This window comes from Ambystoma mexicanum, chromosome 3q (genome assembly GCF_040938575.1).
Source record: "Ambystoma mexicanum isolate Mex_15411 chromosome 3q, UKY_AmexF1_1, whole genome shotgun sequence".
Lineage (NCBI taxonomy): Eukaryota > Metazoa > Chordata > Amphibia > Caudata > Ambystomatidae > Ambystoma > Ambystoma mexicanum.
The window spans coordinates 1,056,023,918-1,056,047,158 of NC_090926.1; the positions used below are offsets into that span (position 1 = coordinate 1,056,023,918).

The 23,241-nt window shown below is 45.7% G+C and overlaps 1 protein-coding gene across 1 annotated transcript in view; it reads right to left on the reverse strand.

Moving 5' to 3' along the window:
- The window catches only part of LOC138583216 (integumentary mucin A.1-like), a 276,987-nt gene that overhangs the window by 182,032 nt on the left and 71,714 nt on the right, over positions 1–23,241 (reverse strand). Inside the window, exons 5-6 of the mRNA XM_069655252.1 lie at positions 20,574–20,624; positions 3,961–4,011 (exon numbers count right to left, since the gene is read on the reverse strand). Of these exons, the coding sequence (XP_069511353.1) occupies positions 3,961–4,011; positions 20,574–20,624 (102 nt within the window). The remainder of the gene's footprint in view (positions 1–3,960; positions 4,012–20,573; positions 20,625–23,241) is intronic.

Here is a 23,241-nt window from a genome sequence, read left to right on the forward strand (position 1 = left end):
GCAGAGAGACTCTAAACAAGCCATAGGCCTGTGACAGCTCTTCAAAGCCCTGGCAGTGGTGGACACTTGAAGGGTCCTATGAGCAACGGCTAAAGACTATTCCTTCTTCCCCCATGTGCTCCGCACCTCATATCGCATAGACCTGCTGCTAGCTGGCCCTCAACTCCTCTCCTTCACGGACAAAGTACACATAGGCACAAGAGTGCTATCGGACTATGCCCCCGTGAGCCTGACAGCACGCATCCATAACCCAGAGCCTCCCCCAAGACCACAATGGTCCCTCTTTGACCTGATATTCCATGATATGGCTCTCCGAGACACCCTGGCTACAGCCATCCAGCATTACTTTAAGGAAAACCCGACTGGCACCACCTCGATTGCCACAAGACGGGATGCAATGAAAGCGGTCATCAGAGGGGAGCTAATAGCCCACACAACTGCCTACAAAAAACGCTGAGCCTCTCAACGGGAACTACTAGAGAAAGACATAGCCATAGCAGAGGGGAATCACAAAAAGGGATGGTCACCGAAAGCCGTCCGGTCTCTACGAACAGCCCGCAACAGGCTAGAAGCACACTACGCAGAACAGACCGCCCATTCCCTAACCCAAACTAAGCAGAGTTACTATGTACATGGCAACAAAGCCAACAAGTTCCTAGTCCGTAGATTAGCCAAAATCCGCCACCATAAACAGATAACCAGCCTCAAAGACCATAGGAGGGTCACTATATGCAAAAGAAACTAAATTACAGCTAGCATCCTCACACCTAAACAATACCATGACGGTCACCCCAAGGAATCCGAAGCTCCAAGAGCAATACATTGCGAAGGCCGACCTCACACACATTCCGGATTCAGGGAGAAAATCCTTACAGCTCTCCATCTCAAAGGGGGAAGTGGAACAGGTGATAAAATCTCTGAAACCCAGACGCCCAGGCCTGGATGGTTTCTCGTCCACACTTTACAAACTTTTCAGCTTCCTCCTCACGGGCCCCCTGACAGAGCTTTTAAATTCCATTCGAGAAACAGGCGCAGTGACCCCATCGATGCAAGAGTCCAACACCATTATGTTGCTCAAGGACCCAGGGGAATGCACCTCATACACACCGATCGTGCTCCTAAACTTAAATGCAAATATTTATACCACTGTGCTGGCAAACAGACTGGCAAGGATTCTCCCCACACTCATCAACGTGGACCAAACAGGCTGCATTGTGGGGAGGAGCACCGGAAACAACATTTGTCGAGCCCTGAACTTAGTGGAAATTGCAGAAGGAGAACACCAAGAACTGGCCCTACTCACCCTAGACGCAGCTAAGGCCTTTGACCGGGTCGAGTGGTAGTTCATAAGCCTAACACTAAAAGCATTTCAATTCAGCCCCAACTTCCACGCCATGGTGCTAGCTAACTATAAGGCCCCCAAAACAACTCCAAGAGTAAATCAACATAAATGGGTCAACATCCCACTCAAATGCCGAACGAGGCAATGATGCTTGCTCTCTCCGCTAATCTTTGCCCTAATCATGAAACCCTTTGCACAGAGAGTCCACAACAACAATGCCAGCGAAGGAATGACAATAAAAGGGGAACAGTACAAGGTGTCCCTGTACGCCGATGACATAATGCTGTCACACACTAATAGCCGGAGCCCGCTGCCGAATGCCCTGGCAGAGCTGGAGGCCTTTGAACGAGTGGCAGGCTTCTCCATGAACTACTCCACGTCGGAGGCGCTGGGCGTGAATCTAGCAGAGGAGACGCTACACCTTCTCTGCCATATCTGCCCGCTGATATGGAGCACGACGACCACCAATTATCTGGGAGTACACATTACGGCCGACCCCAAAAAACTATATGCAGCGAACTTCCCACACTTATTCAGCTACCTAAAGTCAGACCTCAAGAGATGGGAGACCCAGGAGATTCCTATCCTGGGAAGAGTGACAGCATGCAAAATGAACTTACTGCCGAGATTCCTATACCGGTGCTCATCGCTACCAGTGGAAATTCCCCTAAAACCCCTCTTCCAACTGCAGAAACAAGTCTTTAGATACGTATGGAAAGGGGGCAAAGTGCGGATTCTGCAGAAAGTGATGATGGGGGCAGCTAAATGGGGTGGAATTGGAGTACCCAACCTACGCAACTGACAAACTCTATGGCATGGTCTGACCCCATGGATCCCCCAAAATGGGTCAACATCGAACAAGCTAGAAGCCTAATTCCCCTCAGCAACCTTCTATACACCACAGCGGCAGCAAGCAGACAATGGCCAACAATCCTTTCATCAACCAGGGCTACCCTAAGAATCTGGGACAGTGCACTACCGAAGAAAAAGACACCTACGGGGTAGGGTCCTCCCTCTCCAATTGTCCGTAACATGGACTTCGTCCCAGGGCTGCAGGTGGCAAACTTCCATAACTGGATCCAAGGGGGCCTACAAACTCTCTCCCAGCTGTTTAAAGACAGATCCCCACTAGACTTCACGGAATGCAAAGCCTGCTGCAACCTATCAGAGTCAGACGGATTCACTTACACATAACTGCGTCACTGGATCTCCCAGCCACTGATCAAACAGAGAGCCACTAGGACACTTCTCCCCCTGGAACTCACATTGGCAGAAGGGCCCAGGAAAGGACACATCACAAAACTCTGTAAACTGCTACAAGAGGACATGCTGGTCATCAGACCCGCATACATGGTCAAATGGGAAACAGACCTAGGACACAGCATTGAGGACCAGACATGGGTTGACATCTGGTCCAGAAACAACTCTGCCTCCAGGTGCATTACCAATTAAGAAGGAGCACTCAAACTGTTGTACCGATGGAACTACCCCCCTGAACGTTTGCACCATTTCAAAAGCTTGTGGACCCGAACTGCTGGAGACAATGTGGAGCCCGGGGAACATACTTCCACATGTGGTGGGAATGACCACTGGCATAACCCTTTTCGGAGCAGGTACTCCGGACAATAGAAGCCATCACCGACCGCAAACTTCCATTAACCACAAAGGTGGTTCTCCTGGGCACCCCGCTACCAGACTGTTACCCGAGATCAGGATCAACTGCAAAACTGGTCTCCCATCTGTTACTGGCGGCTAAGATCTCACTCGTCCGAAGATGGAAATCCAGAGAAGGCCCCCTTCTCTCCATGTGGTGGGCCAAGATCTGGGACATCCTGGTAGCTGAGAAGGTCACAGCGGCCAAAGAAGAGCCACTACATTGCTTTACGGTTTGCTGGGACCCCGTCCTGGAATATGACAATGCCTTCCCAGGCCTGACCTTTCAGCCACGACTAACGAGACTCGCCCTAAAGACCTAGGAGCAGCCTGAATGGCCCACGAGAAGGAGGGGTCCCAGAAGGGAGGGACCAAGAGGCCAGATAACTCGGGAGGGAGCGAGGGGAGGTTGAGGGATTGATTGAAAGAAATGCTATATCCACTGTGCACAAATTGTAACTGTATCCCGATGCAACCGGATTTAAAGAAAAGTTGTTAAAAAGATAAATAATTGACTGTAAATGCTTTTAGTAGCATACACGTTTAACAAAATGGAGGGTAACATGAAAGACTAAAGGGTATTTTGACTGTTTTTACTCTTTCGTTTAACCCACAGTTTTCTAAAGGTGGAAAAAGGCATGCAGGGGTCCAAACAGCAGGTATGTGCTAACATTGGTGGTCCCCTGCATGCAATTATTACTTTGAACAAAATGACAAGCAGGGAGGAATAGTCATAGTCCCAGGGTGGGATGGAGCTGGGAGAATGTATCTTAGATGGACAGACACCTATTCATCACATAACAATTCACCCAAGTCTACATTGGAGAGACGTGTGGTCACTGCACAGGCTCCGAGCAAACCAACTACCACCAGAACCATCATGACATCTGGCACTGTCGAAGGTGACATGTTTTACGCTTTACAAATCATATTTATATTACTAAAGAAAGACAGTGCAGACTCACCTTTGGGTGAGGGTTGACTCTGAGTTTTTGGTGCTGTCGTGGCATCTGCAACTGTGGAAAGAGAAAATAAGGTAAGTTAAGAAGATAAAAGCAAGGCATGAATTGTATCTCCCAAGGCAAGATACAAGAAGGACTGTCCTACTGAGGGGTGCATGTCCATATGGGAATATGTAGTGCAGCACAGTGAGGAGTCTGTAATACTGCCTCAGAGAGACTCAGGAGTGAAGCCTTAGTGAGAGTTGTGTAGTGCTGACAGAGCGGGACTCTACAATGCAACTCCCGGCATGTCTGCAGGAAATCTCCCATGATGGGCAGCTGCATGGGTATTTCTGCAGCACAGCCCTGGGGAGCAGGGTATACACCTTAAAAAAATATGTGGGCTGGGGGGTGGTAACTAGCATGTGATATGTGGAAAAACACATGTAGTGACGGTAAATGACACAAAATGTCACAGCAAGTGCAACAGGGGCAGGGGAAGTGAGGAGAGAGAGTGGGTGGAGTAGGAGGTAGGAGAGTGGAAGATAAACTGCAGCGACAGAAAGACGTAGGGAGAGAAACATCAGAGTGCGGAAGGATAATACCAAGTGAGGCCTGAGCAGCTGGAAGGCACAAACTCTTAAGTTACATCACATTGAGGAACTTTAGCAGGGATGACATATATTATTCTGAGAGGGAGTTTAGATAGTTCAGGTGCTTACTTTTAGGCCATCACAACAAGGTAAGACAGAAACTTAGTAGCAGTTACCGATCTATAGGGACCATCCTGTGATTTAGGGATGCCTGGTCTAGGGAGAAAACCACCAGCACTGACCACGAGAGATAGAGACAGGGCGGGCCATTAGTATAGCCCCCCTTTCCAGCCGGGTGCAACATATATTTAACAATCAAGTATTTGAACAATCTTCTCATATTCAGGCTGAACAATCTGCTTACCTCAACAGCTCCAAGAAGAATAGAAATCCTTGAACTGACTCCTACTTTTAATTATTACGGCCATTTGTGAAAAGGGCAATTACGCCTCCTAGCAAAGGAGTTCAGAGAGACGAGGGGAGAGAAAGTAGATCAAAGTCATCATGAAAAGAAGACAAAGGTCCAAGAGGTGGATAAATAGTCAAAACAGGAAAAGAGTGAGGATAAGAAATAGAGGCAAGATGAACTTAGAAGAACTCGTAGGATAAGAAACCCTATGATTAATAGGAGTCCAGGTAGGTATGTATACAAGACCAGTACTGCCTCCAGGACAGGAAAATCTAGGAGAATGCGAAAAAGCAGACTTTGAGAAAACAAGGATTAGGATGCAGTGCAGAAGTAGCAGAGTCTTGCTGACAAAGCCAAGTAAGCTAAGACTAATTCATTTTTGGGGGTATTTCATTTGACATGAAGTTGAAGTAAAATGACAAAGTAGATTAAGTAGTACAATAAAGCAAGTTACATGCATTACAACCATCTGCCCTTGTAGCAAAGTTCTGAGATGTATGATTGGTGAGGTGTACTGGGATTTCCATAATTAAGAATGGCAAAGAAACAGAAATAATAAACTGTATTTTTAGTTAAATATCATTGTGACCCAGCCTCCAGAGTAGGCACCCAGCAAACCAGCACAAACATGAGCAAACAAGTACGGCATCTGCCTTTCCAATGAGGCCATTTGAAAGAATGCCCCGGGTGATGGTTACTTAAGAACATTACAACGTGATCCAAAGAGGGTCCAGTGGGTATGGAGCCATGGGCTGCAAGATGGATCGGTGGTGGTGGGCTCACACTACGCAGCCCAGGAATCAGTTGATGAGACTTGCTAGAGATTAAATAATATCAGGATCACATGACCCATCACGCAACCTGGCCAATCCAATCATAGTCTGGGGCGAAGAGCAAAGGGCTGCAAGGTGACTGGACTGTAGTCTTCCGGTTCGACCCACCCTGGGAAGCAGCTGATGAGAAACGCTGGAGCACTAAAGATAAAATAATGTCAGGGTCACGCGGTCCATCATGTGATGCACCACATCCAATCAGAGTCCTGGGGAGGAAGAGCCAAGGTCCTCAAGGTGGCTTATCGGTGATTAGCTGACTCGACATGGGCCTGGTAAGCAGCTAATAAGAAGTGCTGGATCGCTAGATGAAATAATATCCGGGTCATGTGATCTGTCAAATGACCCAGCAATTCCAACCAGGGTCGTGGGGGTGGAGCCAAGGGACACAAGGTGACTCAGCATTGGCTGTGATTGGCTCGCTAGTTGTGGCCCAGGAAGCAGCTGATGAAAAGCGCTAGAGGTGAAATAATGTCCGGGTCACCTGATTTATCATGTGACCTAGTTCTTCCAATCAGGATCTGGCTGCAGTGGGAGGCCTTGATGTATCCGGGGAAGAAGCTGATGAAAAGTGCTTATGCGCTAGTGATGACATTTCAATATTCAACTTACTTTTCCTTTTCATAAAAATACTGCTGCATCATGTAATCTTTCTCCACTTTCTGCTCATGCTAAGGATGGTACGCTTGACCTAATTTTTATTTCATGTGAATTAACAAGTCTATCTGCTATAACAGCTGTTGTTTTTCCACCAATGGACCATTTTGTAATTCTCACCAACCTTTTTATTCCAGTGGATCCTGGTTGCCCAGTACTTCAGTCTAATTCTACTTTTTATCATTGGGACCTACTATGACTATCTTCTTCTGTGCTTTTGGATTCAATGTTTTCCTCTTTCTCTACCTCTGAAGCCCTTCACGCTTGTGACAGTAATCTCACTGCTGATACATTCACTTTCATTATCTCTTCCTCTTTGGATAGCCTTTGTCAGTTAACTCCCTTTATTCCCAAAGGCATGCCTCTCCATCCCTGGTGTCCGCAGTCCCTTAGGTATCTTAGAATTCAACTTCAGAGTGCTGGACGTAAATGGTGGAAGGATAGATCAGCTGAAAACTTCTCTATCTTCTCCCATCTGCATTCCACATATCCTTCAGCCCTTAACAATGCAGGGCCGGATGTAAACATTCTCATATCTCTGCTTAAAGTTCTTCTCCTCTGCTTTAATTTTCTAGTCTTAACAAATGGCTATACCCCATACCCAGGCGATCCTTCTGCTGAATTCTCTGTTTCTGCAAACGATTTTTGCATCCTTTTTCCTGAATAGAATTACTGCTGTTCAGTCTTCCTTAGATAACACTTTGAATCTTATGGCTGATCCACAAAAATGTTTTAACATGGGAGAGTCCCATTGAAATCTTTTTGTAAATCCATCTCTTAGTCCCTCCGACTTTCCATTTCTGTTAGAACTACTCCAGCTTCATTTTCTTCCCTTCCTTCTGTCTCTGATCATTACAAGTTATTTCCTGTTTTTAGACGATCACCACCTTTTCAGCCTGTCTTCTGGCCTGCTTGATTCAATCCATTTTTCCTCATCATGACTTGGGTGGTATCCCGGCGGAAAATCTACCGGAGTACTGCCCAATGCAATTACTCTTAGAGCCACTTGGTCCAGTGGTATTATCGCTGGATTATAGTTGACGATTGCGATGTATGACTCAATGGGGCATTTTCGGTGCAATTACTGCGCGATAATTCTGGCGTGGCAATTGCACCCAAAATGGGCATAAAGTCGGAGGATTTGCCTCAAGCTCAGAGCTAGCAACTTCAGTTCTGCAGCGATAACAGTAATACCACCACATTTTTAACGCACCACCCAACTCGTGATGATGCCCTTTGTCTTTTTATTTGGCTTTTCTATTTAATGCCTCACAGTCTTCTGGCATTTTTCATAATATCTTTAAGAATGCTACTGTTAAAGCCCTATCTTGATTCTTCAGATGCTTCCATTTTCACCCTATTTCTCTTCTTCCCTATCTTTATAAAGTATATTAAAGGATTATTAATGTACATATCTCTTCTTACTTACATACTCACTCCCTTCTGTCCCCTTTTCATTCCGGGTTTCGACCTGGATTTTCTACAGAACGTTTCTGTGTCAAAGTTTCTTCATCATGCCCATCCCCCTAAACTGTCATACATCCAAGTATTACTTGAACTCAGTGCCACACTTTGAGATTGTTAATAACTTTATTCTGCTTCAATCATTGCCTTTGTGGGGATTTCTGTTGCATGGGGACATAGAAGGAGAAGGTTGTATTATGCCCTGCTTCAACAAAGCTATAATGGTCTCATAAGTCCCTTCATCAGCCTCCCTAGACATGGGCTATAGTCTCACAGGTGGCAATATTGCACCAGGTTTCAATTTTATCTGTGCTGCTCCAACACTCTTTAACAACCCCACATCATGAGGATTGCTGGTCCATAAATGGTCAGGTACCTTCTCCAAACCCTGCTTCCAACATGGCAAATCTCGAAAAACATCTCCCTTGTGTCTTCAGCATCCTCGAGCAATTTTTTATTGCCCCTGATTGCTTGCTACCAGAACTGATTGATGTCTGATATGTATTATCTATCATTATTTTGTACTGTGCCCTATTTTTAAAATGTGCAGCGCTTTGGATTAAGGCGCCATATGAAATACAATAAAATACAAAATACAAATACAGACACGTCCCTTAGCGATAAGGACGAATTGATGCAACAGACTGTGCGCCACTCTCCGCCTTCCTCATCAGTGCCTGAGAAAACCACCTTGTCCTTCTTGATAACTACTGCTTGCAAGAGAATCGTGACAATGGTGCCTGGTGTTACCTCTTGCGACTCAGCGGGGCGAAACAGAAATTAAATTGGTAACCGCCATGTCAGATCTCTGATTCTCGGGACCCAATTCAACACAACCATTACTCCATAAAGAAACAAAGTTGAATGCAGGAGGTACCCCACTTATCGCGCAGTATGCATGCAAAAGCATTGCCTTTCTTACCGGATACAAACCTGGAATCAAGCATACCATACCTTCTGTAAGGAAAGGGTTGGTATCATCAATGAAGACAGACACAAATTAGACACAGTTCAAGGGTGTTTATTGAATTTTAAATGGTTAATTAAATGCCTATCTCAACCAAAATCTAAGGATGGGAGCAAGCTACAACCATCAAACAATAATAACGCAGTCTTAGTCGAGTCTGTCAAAATAAAAGGGCCTATGCTAATAAACATATTGCCAATCCTTACTTCTAAATACAAAATGGTGTAGGAAAGTAGTGTATGCAAAAAAGGAAAAGTGTTCAAGAAACAATATGTCAGGGCAGTTGAGTAGTTGGCCTCCCGTCCACACGCTTTTAGCACGGGTCAAGGCAGCACGCTCGAGCCTCGTGCACAATGTGGCTTCCTCGGCACAAGGACACAGTTCAATGGTTCCTCTGTTCTCAAACCACCCTGGCAAAGTCTTTAAGAAACAAATAAGGATTATCAAAAGAAACGTCTCTTGTCAAAACACAGACTTCCTCCGCCTTGAAACAAAGTTCACATTGCTTGTCAAACACCGCCTTCCTTTGTCAGAATACAGGCTTCCTCCGCCTTGAAACAGAAGTTCCCTTTACTTGCCAAAACACACAGTATTACCTTCTTTCCCAGTGATTGCTGGTACTTGTAGTTCCTTTTGCTACTCGTAGAGTTCAATATCTCAGTATCAGGACCTTCTGTGCCAAAGTCTCTTTGCCATTCAACGTCACTTACTGCAGAGGGTCTGATGTAGCAAACAAAACACAAAAGATCCTTTCCTTTGTCAAGATTCTCACATTCATAAGTTCACAATGGGTCACCCTCCTTTGGGCTTGGACCACGGGTCCCCCTCGTCCGGGCTCAGACCCCTTTTCTGCAATGTTCACAATTCAGAACTTGGTCTCCCTCATCCGAGCTCAGGCCATGGATCCCCCTCGTCCAGGCTCAGATCCCTTTTCACACAATGTTCACAATTTGGTCTGCCTCATCCGAGCTCGATCATGGATCCACCTCTTCCGGGCTCAGATCCCTTTTGACACCAGAATGAATCAAAGACTTTCAAGAGTGCGCGCAGGATTTTGCTTGACACATCGCAGGGCCACTTCGATTTTCAATTCTTTATATCTCTTTAACTTTCACTTCTGCCACTTCTCACCTGGATACCTTAGAGAGACCTTAGATTGGGCACACACGCTGTACCAGACCACTCTGTCTCACAGCTGTGCTTTTTTGGACTACAAGTCACAAGAATGCACATTCAAGGTTTTGTTCCCACTTTGCCAGTCACAGACACTTTTGGGATTTACACACAAGTTCTTGACACTACAGGTTATCCAGTCTTAGCTTCCCTCGAGTCACAGGGTCTCCATCTTTTACCCGCAGTGATGAGGTTTTAGCGGGTCTTCAATGGGGATTTGCTTGGCACCTGCCACTCAACTACCTGGGTTTCTGGAACTCACCCAGGGAGCAAGCACTGATTTAAACACTACCAGAAAAGGGTAGCTGGTGTTTTGGTTCCCTGGGGCACGCTCCCCTGCAACACTGTAGCCCCCTTTGTACTCACAGGCTTCTATGTCTTGGCAGTTCATCCCCCCTTCTGACTTCCCAAGGTTCTCCCAGCTGCTGACTTCTCCTTTTGATCTTCACGGTTCCTTCAGCATCCCGAGCTCGCTCACAGTGTGCCTTGGTGGCTGACCTTTTATACTCTTTGAAAGTGTTGATTGGAGTCAGGTGTGAGTAGTTGTCCCCCCCTGCCTGACTCTACCTGACCTCATTATCAGGACAACATGGAGACTGCTGTAGAGAAGGAGCCAAGTACGCCCACCTCAACCATCTCGCCCATATTTCCTATATTTTGGGAGCCAAAGTATGAGACACGTGCAGAACCATTGAAATTACAGATACCAAGGAGAATCCTGGAAGCAAGGTTTCCACTAAGAAAGCCATACCTGCATTCAAGACAGTATGACAGCCATTTCAATGAAATCCCAGAACAGGACAAATGTCTGGCAGAGAAGAATGCTGTCGTCTCCCACGAAGCAAGACTGACGTAAATAGAAGAGATGCAGAGACAAGAGGATGCAGATATTCTATAAGGCATCAAGAAAGTGTCAAAGATAAGTGACATCTTGGGCTCAAGATGAAGAAACCTATGCTACAGAAACGACAAAGATCTCAAGTCATTTTACACGTGTGCATATGCAAAGAAACGCAAAAAGATTAAGTATTCTTGAGGCTAGCTAAGTAGTGAATAGATTGCGGCATGCGACAACGTATACATATATAGGAGTGAGTAAAGAATGGATGTTTCCACTATATGTTATAGCAGAGCTGGACTAAAAAATGAAGGCCTTTCCAGTGTGTCGCAGTTAAAAAGCAATTGAATTACACGAGTGAATCTCAGAAAGGCGAGGCTGGATGAGCCCCAAGAAGTGTCGTATCAGGACTGGGATGAGCAGACATTAGTTTCAATCATGTGAAAGAACGAAACTCCTGTTCAGAAGGCATGGACAAAAACAAGGAAGACGTCAGAGGTCTATTAAAAATAGTATTTTAAATGCACTAGAGCTCAATTTTGTGGTCTTCAGTCATGTGTAAGGATGAAGTTGGACAAACATGGCGATTCTCACCTACGCATGGAGGCAGAGCGTGCCTTCACTCCCCTGAATTCTCCAGAGCAAAGAACATTCCCAAGGACAAGTTCAAAGCCTGAATTGACAGCAGACCACTGAGGTGATGATAGATTATATACTAATTGGTGGCAAGATATGGTTCTGACCAGCTCACCAGCACCTGGAAGCCCAACATGCGTGCTGCTAACGTAGGTGGATGAGTACTGATGGATGTTAGAGTACCAACCCATGGTAGGGGGCTGTGTAATTAAGGGCCCTATGGTTTGTGTAACCTATGGGACATTGTGTATTTAGTGACATTCATAGTGACCTGTGTGGAGGCCTTAGTTGCCCCTTCTGATGTTAAAGAGCCTATCACTCTCTTAGACTAGTATGGAAGGAATACTTAGATGTTCCTTAAGACCCAATGACTTTCTTCACTAGGTTTTTGTAGTTTGCCACGTAGAATGACGTTAGTTAATACGTAGGTTAACATTATCAATGATGAGTTTTTACTATAAGTATGATGTTTTTTATGAAAATTACTGAGAGACCATGCAGTAAAGACATTGTTGATGTCCGTTGTACTCCATGTTTATATAATTGATATTAAAACAGTCAACCTTTTTGCCAACTACCTGAGTCGTTTCGATTATTGATGTTTGCGTGACGTCTGCATCCCCATTCATCTCAAGAGTATTGTTACCTCATCTTAAAGGGCTGGGGGTCTCCCAGTTCGATGCCCATAGGAATCCATTGCCCAAGGATTCCTATGGGTAATCCTCATGACTCCCATCTGCTTCTCCTCCGTCCCATTAGTTGGACTTCTAGAATGGAAGTAGGGATTGCAGGAGTTGTAGGTTTTCTTGGAGATCATGGAAAAACCATGTAGGTTTTTGTCGGCATGAATGGGGTAAATGTATTGTGATGGGTAAATGGATTTTCTATTGGGTTTTAATTTCCCTGGTCGTTTTCTCCTTTTTCTTACAGAAAGGTACTGAGGTATGATGGGACTCTGCTGACAATATCCCATGACAACTGAGGGGATGTCGGGTAGGGGTGTATCGGAATGGGAGGAATACCATGTATCGCTCAGGGGTGTGTCTCCCATAGTCCCTGAGGACCCCCTGCCCAGGGGATCCTCCCTCTTCCGTCCGCCCCCAGGGTTGGTATCCAAGAGCAATGGCCCTCCCCATGCCACTTAAACAAAGGATCCCCGGGATTAGCCTGGGAGAAACGCCTCAGATTTCTCACACTTTCTCAGTGAAGTCGATCGACATGTGAAGTTTACTGAGGAGATCTCTTCCTAAGAGATTTTTCGGGGTATCTGCACAATTCAACAAGGGAGCAGATACATTTTATGCACTTAATACGTATATCCTCGGTGTAAGTAAGCAACAGGAAATCCGCAGATGTGCCCATCGTTTTGCCTGAAAAGCGGAACTCACCTTCCTTAATGCAAGATTTAATAACCCCTGTATCGACCATAAATGAAAACGTTTGGTCACCTACCTGTAAACCTATCCGGGTTTCCTCTACCAGATCGGCAATAACGGACAGGACTGGACACATCAGAGATCCCTGTGGGCTGTCCTAATCCGGATACATATTACCACCGGGGGGCGGGAAAGAATTTCCTCCAAAAAAACATGCTCCAGGGTTTGAGTGACCGTTCCTTGGGGTCAAGGATTTTCTCCCATGCCTGCACTAGAGCCTGTGCTAGCATGGTCGGTTGAAATGCATAAGTCTGTGCAGCCCCAGGTGCTGGGTTTTGTTCAACCTGTACCTGCTTCGATTGCACATAACCTGGGGCATATGGCATGGTTGGGGGTTGCACTTGCTTGGCACATAAGTTAAAATATTGTGACCTACTCTGACAATCTCAGGCCACATATGCCATCCTCCCACACAACCAATACTGGATCCCATACAACCCTCGATAATGACATCCCATTGGCGTGTTAAACCGGGGCCCCATTCCTCGGAACATGCCAAATGACCACTTCCTCGTGAAAATCCTCCCCTACCCATCGGAAACCCTCTCATTTTACCTTGACCGGGAGCATACCCGTCGGTGGCTGAGCCAGGGTAGGGGGGAAGGGGAGTGGGCACCCTGCCTGGCTACCCCCTGGTTCCCAGTATGCCACCCAGCCTCCTGCTGGCACCCTATTGTCCTCCCGCACCAAAAGCTGGTCTCCGCTACTGATACACGTCCATCCAAACTTGTGCCATGCCTGATTCAATATGTCCCTGTTGTTCTGATTGTCCCTGCTGTCCCTACGTGGAGCTGGTGATCACTGCTCCTTCCAAACAGATGTTTTTCTGAACAAGCTTGGCCTCTGCCTTTTGTGCCTGCTCTGTGCTCTCCGTTTCCTTCTCTTGCCTCCTCCTACAAAAATGCACAATACATGCCTGAATTTCTAGCCAACCCTTGCCCTCTATTCCCACTACCTTATCCAGATCATGCTACCTACTTTCGGAAGTCCCTTTTTCAGCATGTGATAAAAAATAGTCACATTGTTTTCACACGCTTCTCCCATCTCAGCACTCAACATCTCCTGAATTAACTGGATATGGGTGGTAGGTTTGTCATCCAATTTCATTGTTTTAGCCAAAATAGAATTTAAATCTGGTGAATCAGGATACATAACCTGCAGGGCCCCCCATACCTGTGCCCTCTAATTATTGAAGGTTGCTCCGTCTTGGGTATTCATATTCAACTGAACTCCCGGATGCCCTGATCGCCTCGAAAGCTCGTCTGACCATTCCCCTATTAGAGCCGTGAATCCGATTTTCATGTCCCCTGTGGCCAACATGGCTCCAGCAGTTAGCTTTTCCAATGATTAAATCCACATCCCGCCCCAGCAGTGAGGAAAGGGAGCGTCTTCATCAAGGTATTCCAGTCCATGTGTGACCACAGGACATAATACACCTTTCCCTGACACTTATGGAGCAACGGAAATTGAGTCACACTCACCTTTACTGGGGTTCTCCATGTCTTTCACTTAAAGATAAAGATAAAGGATAGTACCCATAAAGGGCCAGTGCGTAAAGAATTCCTGGACCCTCCTATATCTGGCCTTCCTCTGCAATTTTAACATTATGGGCCTTCCCACCCTTCTCATACACCCTCCATAACTCTAAGATATTTAAACGTTTCTTTTGCTCTAATGCCTTATGACTAGTGACTAAGAAAGTATACAGGTTTTACAACATTCCCTTATCATTGGTCTCCTCATTAGGCTAAGAATTGAGCATTCCGCCCTTATTTTCCTGCAGCTATTCCTGCAGGAATTATACAATCTTACCTTATAGCCAGGAAGTACCTGACACTGGTGATTGAGTGGAGTCTCCATACTCCAAAACCAGTGTAACTGTAACAATTGTACTTAAAAAATCAATGACCTAAAACATGGAAGCCGAACCCGTGGCACAAATTTTCAACCTAAAGACCCCCTTTTTTCTCCTTCCCAATTACGTAATCTTCCCCACAATCTCTCATCTCGTTCGCTTTCACCAAAATCACCTTAGTTAGCCATTCACGTTTTTGGTGTAACTTTTTTTGCAACTTTATTTAGTAAGTATAAGTGGGTCGTACGCAGATAGCCATGTACCAACCACACAGATGAGCAAACCACAGTACTAAATCTTATTATGAGTGCCCAGCCCCATCTTTCGCCAAATATAGCCACAAGTCTGACCAAATGTGTTTAGGGTGGCTGTCCCTAGGAAGTAAGGTGATATACAGATCTCCATTGTCATTTGCCCAAGTAATTTCTTAAAACCACCCCTCCACTATGTGCAACTCCTTCTAAGGGCATTGCATTATTATCGCTCTCTTGGCCAAAAGCAGACCCAAATTCAAGAACCTGCGCTTGGTGGTGCCCATTTTACCCATAAAATGCAATATACAATCAAATGCAGTTAGTTTCAGTAGCTGCCCCAGCACCTCTGAAAGCATCGCAATAACTGAGCACCAAAACCCATGTAGTTCCACACAAGACCATACATGAGCAACAACTGGGACGCTCCACTGTCTTGTCACCCGGGAAATATCCAATTCTAGAGGGGGAGTAACATAGCCTATTAAAAACCTTAAAGTGTATTAGACGATATTTAGAATTCATTGCTACCCCCTTTGTTAAACTGCATATAGCCTGAGGGGCCGTGAAGCCTACATGAAGGTCCGCGATACACATAACGTGAGCCCCAGTACCTGCACTGGTGTCCATGCCTTCTGCCAGCTTAAAAAACACATAAATGCACTTCTTCTCCAAGCTGGGGAGCAATATGTACAAAAGGCAAGCATGCGCAGGTGGTTCTTCGGGAAATACTGGACAATGTGATATGTATGCTGCCTTGATGCAAGAGTAATTGAGAATCTGTAGTGGGTTATCTCCCAGGTATGGTTGTAAATCAGTCCAATCAGCAAAGCAGCCCTCTTTGTAGAGTCAGAATGCCAAGTGACCCCCAGTCCCTCTCAATATGCACACCCATTGTGGGTGCCAGTACCTGCATCCCCCACAGTGAAAGTCGTTTATCAGGGCCTTGACATCCAGCCTCTTATTCAGTTCCCCAAACCCCAAATGTCCCTCCTACTGGATCCAAAGGATGGGCAGATTGGTACAGACCACCCACCAGAAATGAAAATGGGGGGGCGGGATGCACCCAAGCTCTCTCCAAATGGACATGCGGTGGGTCAGACCCAGCATCAGTCCAATAAGTTACATAATGCACCTGCGCTACAAGATAGTGCAAGTCCATGTCAGAGGCGCCAAGCCCCCACTCCCATAAGAACGAGCCAAGACCAACTTCATGCAGACCTGACAGTTTGTCCAGACGAACGCGGTGCACAATTTAGTAAGTTCCCGAAAAAAACTCCTGACCCGGCCATAAAGGTATATTGTGCAACATGTACAAGAGTTTGGGTAGTACAATCATCTTTGCCACAGACAACCACCCCCCTTATATACACTTTAAACGCCTGCCACAGTGTCGAGGTAGAGGACACCGACCCAATATTGTCCTCAAAGAAGGATGTCACATGCTCATGTAAATTTTACGAAAAGGCTGTGTCTAGTAAAGTGGAAGCTTTGAACCTCAAGGGGGTCGTGAGCAACACTTCTCAGACACTCGCAGGCCCAACAGCACTGAGGCATGGTCTGAAAGAGTGTGTGGTAGAATCGCGTAGGATTCTACTGCATTATGGAACGTAGTAGACACCATCATGCGTCTATGCAGGAGTGCATATCATAAACTGAGGAGTAGAACACATATCCAATATCCGTAGCATGCAATGTCCTCCATACATCCAGCATCCCCAGCGCCTGTGCATTAGCGAGTATGACTCCTGCGGCCTTAGTTTGTGATCTAGCAGAGACACCAGTACAGTCTAGCATTGTGTCCAATATAGTATTCAGGTCTCCCCAACAAATAGTGTCTGCCAGCGGGAATGCAGCACAAATCCGGAATACCTCTTCGTAAAAGGCTGGGTTATCAAAATTGGGCTCATACACATTAACCAATAATACTTCCCTTCTGTGTAATATACCATGCACCAGCACATATCGACCCTCAAATTCAACCCTGACAAGCGTCACCGCCACTGATGCTGCACTCCTCCGTGGCTTGCATCTAGCAGCTCGTGGGTGAGCGGGAAGCCCTGCAGGGCTCCCGCGCTGCCATAACCAGGGCCACCTTGCCTGCTCCTGCCAAGCAACTCCAAGCAGCACCGGGATAGGGGGGGGGGGACAAATGGCAGCCACCCAGCATCGAAATCCTACCTGGCTCTCACCACAGCTCTGCAGTCCGCGTCTTGCTGGCTCTCTGAGCACCGCCTCTCGATGGGCCATGCAGAGCGCGCTCCCGCAGCCTCCACTTCCCCCATGCTGCTTGGCCGGTGCACCTTGCCATCTCCAGGCAAGGCAGGAGCCCACAATTCTGCCACGGTGTCCGGATATAGTTCCACTGCTAATTATGTGCCGTGCAGTTGTTCAGCACGGTATCAGACTCAGCAAAATCAGGATTTTGTGCTCACCCTGTACAGAGCTCACAGAGTAGCGGCCATCTTGGCAAGGTGCTCCACAGTGCCCCATCCAGCCATCCACTTTAATTATACTTCCCACCCTTACACAAAAGACAGCATATTATCAAAAAAACACAATGCCAGCCAAAATCCTCTATACTTCATCATCTCTTTAACAACATTTTCAACTACAATGTTGTCTTTTTCCAACTATGGAAACATAGCCTTCACTACTTCGACTAACCAAGAAAATAAAATAACAAATTAGGTAAAAATATCAATTCCGCAAAGCAAGTGCTCCGTACGCGCAGTCAATACAGAATGAAGGGTGCCAACGGCATACTCTAGAAAGGTATCCATGGGAGGACTTACTATAGAGATGCCACCTCATCCCTAGGTAAGGGCTCCAGCCAAACAGACAAACAAACCGAAAGGTATCAGGGCAAACCTCACAAAGGAGGTGCTGGTGGAAATGCCACATCACACCTCTGAAAATAACAAGCTAGGCAAAAATATAAAAAGGATTTACAACATCGTCAGTTCATTCACTCCTCCAAAAAGCTCATCCTTTCAACACACTTACCCTTGTCTGACTCCACACATACCTACCATTTTACCCTTTCCAAAAACCTTAAATCAAAGAAAAACCTTTGTTTTCCCCTATTACCCTCTTGCTTTACCTGCCAAAGTGCACATGTAAAAATTATCCTCGAAGCCCTCCGAAATGGTGCACCTTCAATTCGCAATGCACAGTTGGTCTGCATGCCTTTGGAGAGCAGACAGGCCTTTAACCAATTTTGTGCCTGTAGACCTCTTCTTATATCATGCACGGAAGACGGGTCCCTGCAGAGAGGCCCCACACCCAATTTGTGTGGACAGGAAACCCCCAACATCTTGGAAACTCTGAATCCCTTCGTGGTCACTGAATGTGTGGGTGGACCTCCGATCTCCATAACCCAAAGTAGGCTCACCTTTTAAGAAGCGAGTGCACGTTTGTCCGTAAAGCAAGTTTATTGTACAAACAGCGGGGGGGGGGGGCTAGATGACACTGTAGAGTAAAACTAACCCGAATCTCCTCGAACCACACAAGTTTACACATTTTATATATTATTGCAACAGTTAAAACACACCCACATATTTTATAACAAATCATCTCCCAATACATGATTGGTTAAATCTATACAAAGAAATCTAATATCCTTTTGTTCCCACGCTCTCATTGGACACATCTATTTAACTATCATCCCCTTTCAACATACATTTGCATCAGCTCGCATTTACAGCACACCCCTTTTTGGGATCTTTCAGTAGTATGCTGTGACGTTGTTACATAGTTACACATTCACACAACAAACATAATTGATTACAAGTTCCAACTGGCCGGGGACCTTCAACCCGGATCGTGATGCACATGGTCTTTGCAAGGACACTTCAACAATATGAGGAGGGGGGGAAACAACAAGTTCCCTTTGAACTGGCGATAAATATATTATCTGGCCAGACTTGCTGGGGTCCTTATTTTACACTAATCTATAAGACTACCATTTCAACACGCATAGCCTCTGGTCACACCATGGTCATTCCTGAGAACCTGATCGTAACCTATAAACCATTTATCAACTCTACCCTTAAGCATCCCTTGCACCAGGTTTATTACCCGGCCCCGTCGTGACGCTAGCAGGTGGACTTCCCAGGACAATGAATAACAGGCTCCCATGTACTTAAAAAGATTATATCTCCTCTCTACAATAGTACCAAGTTGTAAAAACCTGGCCTGGCCGTAGCAGACAATTGTATATTATCGAAGCTGCCCACTGACTTTCATAAGCCTTCAACCTTGCTCAACCCGCTTTCCTGGTCACACAGAGGTTATCTCACAACGCCAGGTTCCTGGCCTGCACAATCCCTAGTTATGAGAGGATTTGTGTATTAGCCATGTCCCTGTGTACCCCAACTGTCCGAGGCACATGGCCTTAAAGACCCCTGTGTATCTATGTCTGTGCATGCATGTTCAAAACGACCACGTCCTCTCACAGTGGTTTCTTCATCCGCAAATCTCCTTTCTCATGTGTGCATATGAAGCACCTTGCTTCCCATTTTTAGGCGCAACATGGCACGCCACGTGACAACTTTGCTTTCCTATTGCATTGGCAGATTTGACGTTATGTTGCTACGTGCGTGCAAATCTAAAATGTATCATCTAAACACACAGTACCACTAATAGTAACACTTATCCCATTCCCGGTAATTACAGTATATACATGCTAAATCGCAACATTGTGCCAACATGACCATTAACCCTGTCACTAATATGGCACACGCAACGCAAACCCTTCTTTCCCATTGAGACTTTTATCAACCACCCCAACAATACCACTAAAGAAAAAGTTAAAATGAAGCTATTTTGGGAAAGGGTTTTGTTGGAAAATGCAGCGCCTTCACAGAGTGAGTACAGGGAAGAGGAAGAGTAGGTCTGAAGTAAAGAAGATTGCCAGGAAGTAATCAGACCATTAACGTTTGTGTCATGCCTGCCTCGTACAATTTGTTTTACGGCTGCATGGGATTTTCATGCAGGTTCTTTATGAACAGTTTCCTATGCAATCTGCCTCCATTTGGCACCTGCTAAAAGCAGGTTGATTCCTTAAGAAACGACTGTCAGTGCTTTTAGCAGCATACACATTTGACAAAATGGAGGGTCAAATGAAAGACTAAAGGCCATTTTGACTGTTTTTACTCTTTCATTTAACACTCAGCTTTGTGAAAGTGGAAAGTAGCATGCAGTGGACCAAACAGCACGTAAGTGCTAAAATTGGCTATCCCCTGTGTGCAATTACTACTTTGAACAAAATGACAAGCAGAGAGGACTCTTAAGAATAGTCTCAGGTTGGGAGAGAGCTGGTACAATGTATTTTAGATGGACAGACACCCAGTCATCACATCACAATTCAACCCAGTCTACATTGGAGTGAGGTGTCATCACTGCACATGCTCCGACCGAACCAACAATCACCAGACCCACCATGACATCTGGCACTGTTGAAAGTGACATGTTCGACGCTTTACAAATCATATTTATATATCTAAAGAAATACAGTGCAGACTCACCTTTGGGTGCGAGTGGGCTCTGAGTTGTTTGTGCTGTGGTGACATCTGCAACTGTAGAAAGAGAAAATAAGGTTAGTTAAGAAGATACAAGCAAGGCATGAATTGTATCTCCGAAGGCAAGATACAAGAAGGCACTCCATAGGGGAATATGTAGTGCAGCATAGTGAGGAATGTGCAATGCTGCCTTAGAGAGACTCCTAAGTGAAGCCCCAGTGAACGTTGTGTAGGGCAGACAAAGCGGGACTCTGCAATTGAGCTCCAGGCATTTCTGCAGGAAAGCTCCCAGGGGGTTCCGTGATTGGGCAGCCACATAGGTATTTCTGCGGTACAGCAATATCCGTTTGTTCCCACGCTCTTATGGGACACATTTATTTAACTACCATCCCCTTTCAACATACATTTGCATCTGCTCGTATTTACAGCATACCTCTTTTTGGGATCTTTCCATAGTATGTTGTGACGTTGTTACATAGTTACACATTCATTCACACAATAAACATAATTGATTACAAGTTCCAACTGGCCGAGGACCTCCAACCCCCATCGTGATGCACATGGTCTTTGCAAGGACACTTCAGCAATATGAGGAGGGGGAGAAACAACAAGTTCCCTTTGAACTTGCGATAAATATCTTATCTGCCCAGACTTGCTGGGGTCCTTATTTCACACTAATCTATAAGAGTATCATTTCAACACGCATAGTCTCTGGTCACACCATGGACATTCCTGAGAGCCTGATCGAGACCTATAGACCATTTGTCAAGTCTGCCCTTAAGCATCCCTTGCATCAGGGTTATTATCCAGCTTCGTACTGACCTTAACAGCTGGCCGGACTTCCCTGGACAATGAATAACAGGCTCCCATGTACTTATACACCGTAAAACAATAAGTGGGCTGAGGGTTGTAACTAGCATGTGAAATGCACAAAAACACAGGTAGTGACGACAGATGACACAATGTCACAGCAAGTGTGAGAGGGGCAGGGACCGTGAGGAGAGGCGGTGGCTGGAGTAGGAGGGAGGAGAGTAGGAGATAAGCTGTAGCGACAGAAAGACGTAGGGAGAGAAACGTCAGAGTGCAGAAGGATAAGACAAAGTGGGGCCTGAGTAGCTGGAAGGCACAAACTCTTACGTTACATCACATAGGGGAACTTACAGCAGCAATGACATAGATCATTCTCAGAGGGAGTTTAGATAGCTAAGGTGCACACTTTTAGGCCATCACAACAAGGTAAGACAGAATCTTAGACAGTAGCAGTTACCGATTTATAGAGATCATCCTAGGATTGAGGGATGCCTGGTCTAGGGAGAAAACCACCAGCACTAGACAAGAGAGAGAGGACGGCCCAATATTATACCCCCTTTCCAGCCGGGTGCAACATATATTTAACAATCAATAATTTGAACAATCTTCTCATATTCAGGGTGAACAATCCGCTTACCTCAAAAGATCTAACAAGAATAAAAATCCTTGAACTGTCTCCCAGTTTCCATTTATTATTAAGGCCATTTGTGGCAAAGGCAATTACGCCTAGTAACAAAGCAGTGCAGAGAGACGAGGGGAGAAATAGTAAAAGATAAAAGTTATCATAAAAAGAAGGCAAAGGTCCTGGAGGAGGATACATAGTCAAAAAAGGTAAAGAATGAGGATAAAAAAAAGAGGCACGATGAACTTCAAAAGAAGAACAAGTAGGAAAAGAAACCCTATGATTAATAGGAGTCCAGGTAGGTCAGCATACAAGACCAGTACTGACTCCAGTATTAGGATGCAGTGCAGTAAGTAGTAGCAGAGTATTGCTGCAAACCCACATTTCTGTATTGAAAGAAATGTAAAATTGAAAGATAAAAGTAAGTCTAAGACTAATTCATTTTTGGGGTAATTCATCTGCGATTTCAGAGTCTAAAGTTGAAGTAAAATGACAAAGTAGACGAAGTAGTACAATAAAGCAAGTTTGATGCATTACAAACATCTGCCCTTGAAGCAAAGTTCTGAGATGTATGATTTGTGAGGCGTACTGGCATTTCCATAATGAAGAACGGCAAACAAACAGAAATAATAAAATGACATTTTTGTTAAGCATCATTGTGACCCAGGTTTTCCTGAATAAGCCTACAGAGCAGGCACCCAGCAAAGCAGCACAAACAGGAGCAAACAAGTACAGCATTTGCCTTTTAAGTGTGGCCCTTTGAAAGGATGCCCAGGCAAGGGTGCCTTGGGTGATGGTTCCTTAAGAGCAATGCATAATCCAGCACATCCAAACAGAGACCACTGGGGATAGAGCCACGGGATAGAGCCACGGGTCGCAAGATGGATCGGTGGTGGTGGGCTCACAAAGCAGCCCATGAATCATCTGACGAGACTTGCTAGAGATTAAATAATATCCAGATCACATGATCCGTCACACGACCCCAGCCTCCGATTATAGTCTAAGGAGCAGAGCAAAGGGCCACAAGGTGACACAGCTCTAGTCTACTGGGTCGACCCGGCCTGGGAAGCAGCTGATGAGAAATGCTGGCGCACTAAAGATAAAATAATGTCAGGGTCACGAGGTCCATCATATGATGGACTACATCCAATCAGGGTCCTGGGGAGGAAGAGCCAAGGGCCTCAAGGTGGCTTAGCGGTGGTGGGCTGGCTCGACATGGGCCTGGTAAGCAACTAATGAGAA